The sequence below is a fragment of the Loxodonta africana genome, chromosome 22, assembly GCF_030014295.1.
Source record: "Loxodonta africana isolate mLoxAfr1 chromosome 22, mLoxAfr1.hap2, whole genome shotgun sequence".
Classification (NCBI taxonomy): Eukaryota; Metazoa; Chordata; class Mammalia; order Proboscidea; family Elephantidae; genus Loxodonta; species Loxodonta africana.
Window position 1 is genome coordinate 12,676,127 of NC_087363.1, and position 12,112 is coordinate 12,688,238.

The window sequence follows — 12,112 nt, forward strand, 5'->3', positions numbered from 1 at the left end:
GATAATCTAGGATGATCTCTCTATTTTAAGATCGAATGATGAATAGCCTTAATTTTATGGGAAACTGTAATTTTCCTTTGCCATGTCACCTAACATACTCATAAGTCCGAGGATTAGGGCATGGATGGCTTTGAGGGGGGCCATTATCTGCCTCCCACAGCATTGTTCTTGTTTTTCTTTAGAATAAGACTTGCTTTATGCAATTGCTCATTGGCAGGTCTGAGAAAGAAGGCTTCATGCTGGGAAAACTGGTTGAGGTTGCAGGACCCCAGTTATGAAGCAGGGTAGCCCTCTAGTCTCCCTTTGCCTCCCTCCTTAATATGATTTTGTACCTTATAAACAAATTACAATATATTTTGACAATGCCAAAGGACATCGGTGTGACTACACTGACCATTGTCAGGTGAATATGGGCTAAAATAGATGTGTTCAAAATGATGGAAGGAAAAGCACAGGTAGGTCAAATGAGGCAGGGCCTATAAAAATGGTGTCAGGAGGTTAAAACTCAGAAAGATCCTACCTTTGGAGAAAATCCAGAAGATAATGGGAAGGGTTTTTAAAATTTAAATTAGCTCAAGCAGATGAACAAGGAGGGATTGACCTACTGCTTGGTGCAAATTACACAAAATAAATAAATGAGGGAGAAAAGAAGTGACATTAAACAATTTTGTTAATCTGTATTGGGCAGTTTCCAACTAGGAAGAGGTAAGGTGGGAATGGAACTCAGGAGGTAATGCTGTTGCTTTAAATGGAGTCAACTCTCCAGGAAAAGGCAAATTTCATCCCAAGACCCTGAATGAACTTGCAGATATAATCGAAGAAATTACTGAGAAATCACAGAGCCTGACAGAGACATCAAGAGCCCCCAGTGAGCAGGTGTTCTTATTTATGGAATGGGAGAAGCTGTGTGGTGTCCTGAGGTATGGAATAGTGTGGTGGTGAAGAGTAAAAGCATCTGAGGACAAAGTTCAGCTCCCAGCCACTCCCTGTAGGAGCTTGGGCTATTCATTTGACCTCTCTGGGTCTGTGTCCTCACCAGGAAATGTTAATACCATTATTATCAACCTCTTAGGCATATTGTTAGGAATCCCTGGGTGGTGTAAATGTTTAAGCACTGGACTACTGGATGAAAGGTTGACAATTCAAACCCATCCACCGGCACCTTGGAAGACAGGCCTAGATATCTGCTTCTGAAAGGTCATAGCCTTGAAAACCCTATGGAGCAGTTCTGCTCTGCACGCACGGGGTCACCATGAGTTGGAATCAATTTGATGGCAACTAACAATAATAATAATAACAACAACAACGATAGGAGTATTGTAAGGATTAATTGAAATAATGATATAAATCAGCACCAAGACAGACATGTAGTGTGTGTTCAGTAAATGTTATTAGCAAGTACTACTACTGATAACAGTTACAGAAGCTAGAAGGTTCAGGAAACTGAAACAAGCACCTCCCAAAACATGATTTCTTCCCTCTCCTGTAGTTGCTGCCATTGATTTCTTTGATCCTTTTCATAGCAAAACTCCATGAAAGAGTAGTCTTTGCTCACTGTCTCTACTTCTCCACCTCAAACTTTCTCTTAAACACACTTCCCTTAAAGTTTTTTTTTTTTTTTTTTTTAAATAGCTTTATTGAGAAAACTCACATACCATGAAATTCTCCCTTTTAGGTCTGGGGACCATGGTTTCAGGGGACATCTAGGTCAACTGGCATAACAAAGTTTATTAAGAAAACATTCTGCATCCCACTTTGGTGAGTGGCATCTGGGGTCTTAAAAGCTAGCAAGCTGCCATATAAAATAAGATGCATCAATTGGTCCCAACCCACCTGGAGCAAAGGAGAATGAAGAACACCAAAGACACAAGGAAAATCTGAGCCCAAGAGACAGAAAGGGCCACATAAACCAGAGATTCCATCAGCCTGAGACCAGAAGAATGAGATGTTGCCCGGCTACCACCGACGACCGCCCTGACAGGGAGTACAAGAGAGAATCCCTGATGGAGCAGGAGAAAAGCTGGATGCAGAACTCAAATTCTCTTAAAAAGACCAGACTTAATGGTCTGACTGAGATTGGAGGGACCCTGGAAGACATGTCCCCCAGACTCTCTGTTAGCCCAAAACTAAAACCATTCCTGAAGCCAAATCTTCAGACAAAGATTAGAGTGGACTCTAAGACATAAAATGATACTCTTGAGGAATGTGTTTCTTAGCTCAAGTGGATACATGAGACTAAACAGGCAGCTCCTGTCTGGAGGGGAGATGAGAAGGCAGAGGGGGACAGGAGCTGGTTGAATGGGCATATGAAATCTAGGGTAGAAAGGAGGAGTGTGCTGTCACATTATAGGGGGAGCAACTAGGGTCACAACAATGTGTATCTAAATTTCTGTATGAGAAACTAACTTGAATGGTAAACTTTCACTTAAAGCACAATATGCCTGAATCATAGTCCATTGTCCGGATATACCACATTTAGTTCATTCATTTCTCACTTAACGGGCATTTGGGTTGTTCCTACCTTTTTGCTAGTATAAATAATGCTGCCGTACATATAAATATTTGTGTAGACATTTCTTTTCACTTCTTTTGGGTATGTACCTAGAAGTGGAATTGCTGGGTCATGTGGAAATTCTGTGTTTAACTTTTGAGGAACTGCCACACTCTTTTCCAAGGAGCTGTTCTATTTCACATTCCCACCAACAGTGTATGAGGGTTTTAGTTTCTCCGCATCCTTGTGAACTCTTATTATTGTCTATGTTTTTGAATATAGTCATCCTGTTTTTAAAGGGTACGGAGTGGTATCTGGATGTGGTTTTATTTGCATTTTCCATAATGACTAATAACGTTAATGATGCTGAGAATCTTTTCATGTACTTTTCAGTTAGGTTTTTATCCTCCTCAACTTCACTGAAACCAGCTCAAGCTCTAAACAACGTTTGACACCATTCATTATATCCTCCTTCATGAACTTCCTTCTTTAGGCTGTTGGGACTTACTCTCTCTTGACTTGCCTCCTCCCTCACTGCATCCTTAAGCTGACTATTACTTTTCTTCCCCAACTTCAAATGTTGGAGTGTCCCAATGCTCACTCTTTAGCTCTGCCCTGCTACAATTTTCTCCATGACATTCTATTGAAAGGCCATGGCAACGGTATTCCTTCACAACAGCAAGGTTTGAGCAGGCTTTATCATTATTTCCCCGTTCTGAGAAATTTGTTGGTTGTCACTGACAACTTGTCAGGACCCTGTGATCAGCCTGTCACTTAAGAATTTATGTCAAGATACCAAGTTGGGTTGAAATCTATGCCCTTGGGGAAAATCACCTATACAGTGAGCTGTTTGCTGTCTTCAGTGTCACAGTGAATTTCAAGTGGTTACCAGTGATCAAGAGTGGCATTTCCAGGACCGAGTGGTAATGGAACCTATAGCAAAGTCCCTGAACACTAAACCCAGGAGAATGAGGTAATAAAAAGAATGTATGGGATGGGGCTGGACCCAGGAGGCTCTTCTAATGTAAGTCCACACCCAGACTATCAGTAGTGGGCAGCAACAGGCAAAAACCTAAGGACAAGGTGAGGAAGGTGATCAGAGTGCAGGAAGCCAGAGAAGCATCCTGATATTGGTTTCCATGTACTGTAATCGGGCAGGCAAACCGCAAACAACCTTGGCACATTTGGCAGGATAAGCTCAGGAAAGAAGGGATGCAGGAAGGAAGGATAGAAGGATGGACTGATGGATGGAAAGAAGGAAAGAAGGGGAACGGATAGCAGCAGGTTTGGGAGATAAAGATAATGTGAAGGCTCCTTCTAAGGGTAGACTACTTCCTCGTACTGTGTCATTTTTCTAGTCTTTTGTTTACATCAACCAGCTCATGGACTTGAATGAATTTCAGCCTGGCTCTTTTGCATGCCTTTCTCCTAATAATTTTTTTCCATGGGTCATCTGTGATTTGTTTTCCTTCCTTCTCTCCTTATGCTCACAGTCTGTGCGACTTAAGTACACATTCGCCCCAGTTGCTGAGGGATCCGTGACTGACTTCATAATTGACTGGAGAATGTTCTGGCAACAACATGTCACTCTTGGGGGACCGTGTGAACAAGGGCTGATGTGAAGCTCCTCTCTGCTTTGTTCATCTTGGACTGCTTGCTCCCTGCCTCCATTTTAATAGCGTATTATTTTGCAGCAAAGCCATGGGAACGCTTAATCTCACATTCTCCTGAGGCCCTTTGGAGGCTCGATCACAGTAATCAAGAAGGGGTGGGCGTGATCAGGGATGAGGTTTGATTCTTTGCCTGCCTTTCCATATTTAGGCTTTGTATTTCACATTCCTCCCCACGGTTTGTAATAAAAGCTGGAACATAGCTCAAGGGCAGGAATGAGGTTTAACTTCAGCCGAGGTATAATAGAGGCTATTTGGAAAGTAAAACTTTCAAATGGCAGTTTAGCCTTGAAGAATGTATTGAATTAGATATGCTGTGTGCCTTGATTCAAGATCTTTGCATAATGACATTGCTATGTATATGACTTGGGAGCTTTAGAAGGCTAGAGAAGTAGGCTGTTTAAAAGATTTTTAAGTCAGCAGAATCAGTACACGTGCTGATGAGGAATGTGGGGCAGGAGTCAGACTACCTGGCTTCTGATGGGGCCTTGATCTCTTGGTGCATTCATTTTTTTCATTGGAAAAATGGAGATCGTAGTACAACTTGTTTCATGGGATTATTAAGAAGATTAAATGAAATAAATGCCAAGCACAGACTTTTGCTTACCATAAGAAGTCATGGCTTCATAAAGGCGAAACTGTGTATTACTGTTATAGGATTACTCTTTGAAGCCCTGGCTCTGTAACTCTGCCCATCCTACTTCCTAGTCCTTCTGATTCTTTCTTTACTTATGCAGTCCTATTAGCCAATTCTCATTTCTTGTCAGTCCCAGAGTCACAACGGTCATCTCTTAAGATGTGCTGTCATTTCGAAGCTCAGGCTAACTGCAACCAAGACTGACAACTATGAATAATTTCTCAGGGCCCCTGAAACACTCTGACACTTCACTGCCACTCTCATATATGCCACTAAATCGTTCTCTCTGGTTTGGCGCCTCTCTGTTCTCAGCGAATTTCAGATATAGTTACTGAGGGCGAGCATCCTTTTCCTCCAAAATGTAATCCAGCAGGAACCAGTGTGGAATAATTGGGCTTCATGAGAACATCACTGTCAAGTCTAAAAATACATGGGGAGATAATCACGTTTTGTTTTCTCTCTCTTTCTTGCTCATTTTCAGCATGTTCACGTCCACGTTCTTCCCAGGAAGGTTGGAGACTTTAGCAGGAACGACAGCATCTATGATGAGGTGGGTCTGCTCTCTCTGATCTTATTGTTTGATCATGGGGGCTGTCGGTGTGAGGGAATCAACCTAATGAACCAGGGACGGCCCACATCAGGTCTTCAATGTGATTCCGCCCAGTGTGATTTGGGAAGTGGCAGTAGAGGATAGGGTGCCAAGAATGGCTGTTATGGAAACTTAAGAAAATTAGTTATAATGATTTTCTTTCTCAAGCAAAATCCGGCAGAAACCAAGTGCCCTTGTAATTCCCACCCTATCATCCACCAGGGCACAAAGTATGTGTGGGAAGATAGGGCCCAGCGTCTCCATGAGAGAAAAGCTGCAGTGCCACCAATAGAAGTGACACAGATACATAATCTGATTTTTTTTTTTCCTCAAATGCTGTGTTTAACTTTAAGAGCACCTTGGAACTCAGTTTGTCTCACCAAGTTACACATTTTCCGAGTCATCAGCGGCAGAAACTAGGTTGATTTGACTGCTGTGAGCTCCACCTGTGTCATCAGCATTTAACAGTTAAATGAGTTCTGAACACTTCCATTCAAATACGTAAACATGAAACCACTATCAGCATGAACCAACAGGAGCTAGACGCTCTGTTCTTAGGGTGTTGTCTCCAGGAGAGACTCTGGGCGTCTGCCATGTGGGGTATGTAATCTGTGATGGATCACGCTGGCGCAAATTGTAAGATAATATGATTTGTTTACCTATGTGTTCTAGTCAAGAAAGGGCAAATATTTTTCCCCCATGGCAGAGCTGATCATATTCCAGCAGTTCCCTGGCGTGCTTGGCTGGAAAGGACTTGGAGGCTGTTTCTGGATGAAACAAGGAAAAGCACTGTGATTGGTTAGCAATGTCTGCCTTGGGTATCAGAGAGAAGTATCCTGTTAGCCATCTATCTGATACTCCTGTTCTAAAGCTTTGAGAATGATTTTCAAAATATATATTTTTAATCTTGCTTATTTATCCCCACATGGTAGCTATAGCTTAAAGCTTATGCATCCGTTTGTGTTTATTGTTGCTGTGACGTAACTGGGCACTAAAATGGCTACGTAGATTTGAAAAAAAAAGAATGAGAAGTCAGCAGTTAATAATGAGATTTATCATTAATTTTCCTGGCAACCTCTGGATTGTTTGAGATGACTGGTCGTCATGCCTTCGGACCATCCCTCACTATTTCATGCTTCCTACATTTTCCGAAAGCTGCAGTGGACCTGTGTAGGGTGGAAATAGTGTAGTCATTGCTACCTAAATGCTAGTCTGTGGGCCAGTTGCTGCAAATCTAGATTCTCTGGAGGCCCTGTCCCTAGAGACCTGAATCCAGTAGGTTTCAGAAGTACTCAAGAATCCGTAATTATGTAAGTATAAAGAGGTGCCCAGTAGACTGATGCACAGCTAGGTTTGGGAATAGGCTTTCTCCCAGATTTAGGGTTTCCCAAACCTATAATCCTATAATACTGTCATTTGGATTTATTTTCATTGAATGTGGAATGGGGTGTGGAGATTGGTCAGGGCTTACTCCTACTTGGAAGAGTACCAGAACTTTGGAGTAATTATAAAGGGATGCATTTACAAAAATATATAAGCACTTTTCTTATTAGCATAAACTAAGGTTAATAAAATGTTGCCAAGTACAGGATATTTTAATGAATAAATTAGCTCCTCATTTATATACAAGTGAATACTGCTAAAGTAGTATTAAAAGTGCTTGAAAAGACTATATTCTTAGGCTGAACAGTTGCCTTGAAACCTGGTTTCTATTCTGAATGTGCTTGTCACAGAAGCTACAAGCCTACATTTCAACCAAGCTTGAAACACTGTCCAATGCTGTGGTTGGTGGGTGGCCTTTTTCCCCCCTTACCTTTAGCCCGTGTGTGCTTGCTCTGGTGGTTTCTCTAGCCCCACAAATGATGCAATTTGTGCTCCTACCTCCCACCTACTTGGAGGAGCATCTCAGGGGAAGGAATTACTCTAAGCCAAGTTTTTTCCTTTAAGTCAGCACTATAGACAGTGCCCACTAAGACAGATGGTGGTACAAAACTGTGAAGAAGTTGAACTTTGGAGACAAGCAGAATTAAGTTCAAATCCTATTGCCACCTACTGTGTTGCACGGGCAGGTTACTTACTCTTTCTGTGTTTTGATTCTCCCATCTTTAAAAGGGAAATAATAACACATGCCACTCCAAAAGACTGTTGTGTGTACTGTGTGAAACACCATACTTGAAATGTTTATTACAGTGCTCGGCACATTGTTGTATTTTTGCTGTTAGTTGCTGCTGAGTCGTCTGTAGCTCGTGACATCCCAATGTACAACAGAAGGAAATGTTTCCCAGTCCTGTGCCATCTTCATGATCATTGGCATGTTTGAGTCCATTGTTGCAGCCATTGTGTATTTTGAGTACCTTCCGAACTAAGGAGGTCATCTTCCAGCACTGTATCGGATACTATTCTGTTGTGATGCATAAGGTTTTCAATGACTAATTTTTGGAAGTAGATCACCAGGCCTTTATTTCTAGTTTGTCTTAGCTTGGGAGCTTCACTGAAGCCTGTCTATTATGGGTGACCTTACTGGTATTCGAAATACTAGTGGCATAGCTTCTAGCATCCAAGCAACACGCGAGCCACCACAGTCCAACAAATGGGCAGACCAGATGAGTGGTGAGTTTGAGACACATTAATCATTTTGTAAATGGATACTGTCTTAGTCATCTAGTGCTGCTATAACAGAAATACCGCAAGCAGATGGCTTTAACAAAGAAAAGTTTATTCTCTCACAGTCCAGTAGACTAGAAGTCTGAATTCAGGGCACTGGCTCCAGGGGAAGGCCTTCTCGCTCATAGGCTCTAGAGGAAGGTCCTTGTCGTCAGTCTTCCCTTGGTCTGGGAGCATCTCAACACAGGAACCTCAGGTCCAAAGGATGTGTTCTGCTCCTGGCGCTGCTTTCTTGGTGGTGTGTGGTCCCCAACTCTGCTTACTTCCCTTTTGTTTTATCTCTTGAGAGATAAAAAGTGGTGCAGGCCACACCCCAGGGAAACTCTTTTTATACTGGATCAGGGATGTGACCTGGTAAGGGTGTTACAATCCCACCCTAGTGCTCTTTAACATGAAATTATAATCACAAAATGGAGAACAACCACAGAATACTGGGAATCATGGCCTAACCATGTTAATACACACATTTTTGGGGGTACATAATCCAATCCATGACAGATAGTGTTTCTGTTGTTATTTTCATTATTAATTTGTTTCTAAAAAGTGGTAATATAGTAGAGTGAAAAGAGTCTTGAACTAGAAATCAGAGTTGTTAATCACAATAATAACAAGGATATTAAATGTAGTCATGACAAAAACTTCAGTTTGAAAAATACTTGTTGAAGACCTACTATGTCCTAGCACTAGGCTGAGTACGTGAAACACACTGTGAACAAGGCAGATTAGGCCTTCCCTCAAGGAGCATTAAGTATCCTCCCTATGTGTACACAGCATTTTGTAGGACTTCTGTACAAGAACTTAATTTGTAAAATGGTCTTGTGGAAGAAAGATTATTTTAGAGTCACATCTTCAGATGAGAGCATTGAAGCTCAGACACGTGGAGCAACTTGCCAGAGTCACACAGCTAGTAGATGGTGGAACCCAGATTCAAAGCCATGTCATGGGGTGCTGTCATCCAGCCCTCTTTCCAAGGGCCAGATTTCTGTATCATACTACCCACCCTGGCCCATGCACAGCTTTAATCCCTCATTCTCAGTTTCTTCTTCCTCTTTGAACAAAACTGCGTCTCCAGTTTGAGTATATAATAAGATAATGCCCATGAAAGTGACAAGGGAAGCATGAAGCATTGCTCAGGCATTATTGGTACAAAACGTAGCGTACACTATGCTGAGTGATCTTAATCGGAAATGATGGCGTGGTGAGGGATGGCATCCTTTAAACTGATGGGAGCACTCACTCTAGATTATGCATCTGTTTGTGAAACACAACAAACAGGCTGCCTTGGTGGGTGGAGGGTGAGGAACAAGGACAGCAGGAGACTGAGCTCAGTAAAATATAATCATGTTCCCAGTGCTGCAGAAATCAGAAAGGAAGGCTAAAGAAGCCCTAGGTTATACATCGACTGGGAATGTTGTGTTCTGTCTGGACATGGTTTTAGAGGGAGAGTGACAAACTGGAGAAGGTTCACAGGAAGGTGATTGGGATGGCAGGGTCTGGAAACAGTGAGTCAGGGACTGATTGATGGTGGAGAGCTTTTGTGCAGAAAAGGAGAAGAAGGCTTGTTAAGGGAAGGCAGGTATCTATAAATATCTGAAGGGCTGACAGGTGGAAAAGATATTAAATATATCCTATGTGGCTCCAGATGGAAGATCTGGGGCTATCAGGCTGCAAGGAGATCAAATTGATAAAATCTTCTGAACACTTCGAGTATCTTACAAGAGGATAAGCTTCCCATCCCTGGGTTCATTCAAGCAGAGAGTAGATGGCTGTGGTTCTTCAGGAAAACTTCTATATTCAGTCCTCAGATGAACTGCATAATAATTTATACCCCTTCCATTGAAAAGGTCCTGCAATTCCTGTCTCTATAAATCTGGCCCATTTGATCATTAACTCCATTTTTAGGTCATGCAAGTTCTATAACAAATAGTGTCTTTCTTTTTTTTTTTAATTAGTATTACAACATTTGGGTAGTTGATATTAAAATATATTCTTTTTTGTTTGGCTCATGGAAATATAAGGTATAACTCTTCTTTGACTTGTATGAGACCACGCAGTTGACTTTTCTCATTCCCAGACTACTTCCTGTTTTCTCTCCTGCTTAGTACTGCATACTAATAGTCCATGGGCCTTGCTTGCCTCAGATGTGTTTTATTTTGACTGCAAAGTATTTTCTAATGAGTCTGAATGCTGTTAGGCATGTCACTCATTCTCTAGGTCACTACAGTTCTCACCACTCCCTCTCACTTTATCGTAGCTCCCTGGCCCCTGAAGGCATCTGAGTTAGAGATCTCTGCCTATTTCATGGGCTTCTTCTCTTAACCCTCAAATTTCATTATTCCCCAGAGTTCTCTGCCTGGGACACTGTGCATGACACTTTCCTATAACTCCCTGCTTACCTATTTGCCAGTACTATGATACTGCATGAGTTCGTTAGCTTCCTTTTGCTTCATTTTTCTCATGAGTGAAAAGGAAATCATACGAGTAGCTACCTCATGGGATTGATAAAATGATTAAACAGATTAATCTGAGAAAAGTGTCAGAACTGTGCATGACACATGGTGTTTAGTAGATGCCAGCTCTTGTTATTCTCAGTAAGATTATTGTCACCAGAATCATCTCCTCCACTTTTGTGATATTTACTACCAGTCATACAGCTTGACCTCAGTTCTGTTTCTCTAGGCCTAATCTCTCCCATAGGCTTCAAAATGATATGTCGACAGCCAGCTAGAGAAAAAAAAAGCTAGAATCTCCCCTTAATTATTCCACATTAACCTCAGACTCAACAGGTTCAAAAGAGACATCACCGTCTCCTCACCAAAATGTCTCCTCCCACTTTCTCTACCTCAGCTGGGGGACTTAGCATGCATCCAGCCATCATAGTAGACGGTAAGCAGTTACCCATAGGTCCTTTCCCTCATTCCTTGCTTTTTGCCAGACACCACATCCTGATATTTTCTGTTCCTAAAGATTTCTTAACCCCATCCCTTCCTCTCCACTCTTACCTCGGTCCCAGGCACCACTAACCTTTCAAGCCACTTACCGTCTTCCTGCTCCTGAATTTCTACCGTAGCCTCTTTACTTTTCTTCTCCTCCCTGGTCCTATTTCCCTCAAAATTTTTATCTAAATTGCCAGAGGGATCTAACTGAACTGCAGATCATTCTCCAAATCAAAACTCTAGAATGCAGCCCACCTCCTGCAGGTATATGCTCTTTGGCGTGACAACTGATGCCCTTCTGAAGCTGCCCCTGCAAATGTCACCTGGTTCAGTTGCATCCCACTCAGATTTTATGCTCCAGAAACTTCCCATTGTTCTTTTTCAGCTTGTTGCCTTTGTTTATCTTGTGTTCTTCCTCTAATCTAGAGTGTCCTCCAACCCTAGAACCAAAAAACTAAATCCGTTGCCATCGAGTCGATTCGACTCATAGCGACCCTATAGCCCCACGGGGCTTCCAAGGAGTCCCGGGTGGTTTCAAACTGCCAGCCTTTTGGTTAGTAGCCGTAGCTCTTAACCACACCATCAGGGTTTCCCCAGGCCTAGAAGTTGCTTAAAAAATACTGACCAATTGATTGAATGGATGAATGAATGATAGGTAAAAACCACCCAAATGGAAGTCAGGAGTTGTTAAGTTCCAGACCTGATTCTGCTGCAGTCTCCGAGACTTTGAATAAGCTACTTTGACTTTTTAAGGGCCTTAGAATCTTCATGTGTAAAATGAAAAAAAAAGTCTTAATTTCCCCCAAGACTGTTAACTCCCTCCGTTTCTCTAACTCAGGTTATGGTGCTGCCATCTACCCAGTTACTCACATCAAAATCTCAGGATTCATTCTTGGCAACTTCTTTATTATGCAAAGTCCTGTTGATTTTGCCTCCAAAATCCATCTCAAGTTCATACACTTCTGTCCTTTTCATTGCTATCACACCAGTCCCAGCCACCATCATGTCTTGCCTAAACTACTCTGATGGCCTCCTAATTGGTCTCCCTGATTCCACTCTTGCCTTCCTATGATCTCTTTTCCATTCAGCAGCCGTAGTGGTCTTTTATAACTCAAATCGCAGCAC

At 42.1% G+C, this 12,112-nt stretch overlaps 1 protein-coding gene across 1 annotated transcript in view; it reads left to right on the forward strand.

Moving 5' to 3' along the window:
• Positions 1-12,112, forward strand: part of FHIT (fragile histidine triad diadenosine triphosphatase) — a 338,197-nt gene that overhangs the window by 101,091 nt on the left and 224,994 nt on the right. Inside the window, exon 3 of the mRNA XM_023548098.2 lies at positions 5,280-5,348. Within this exon, the coding sequence (XP_023403866.1) occupies positions 5,280-5,348 (69 nt within the window). The remainder of the gene's footprint in view (positions 1-5,279; positions 5,349-12,112) is intronic.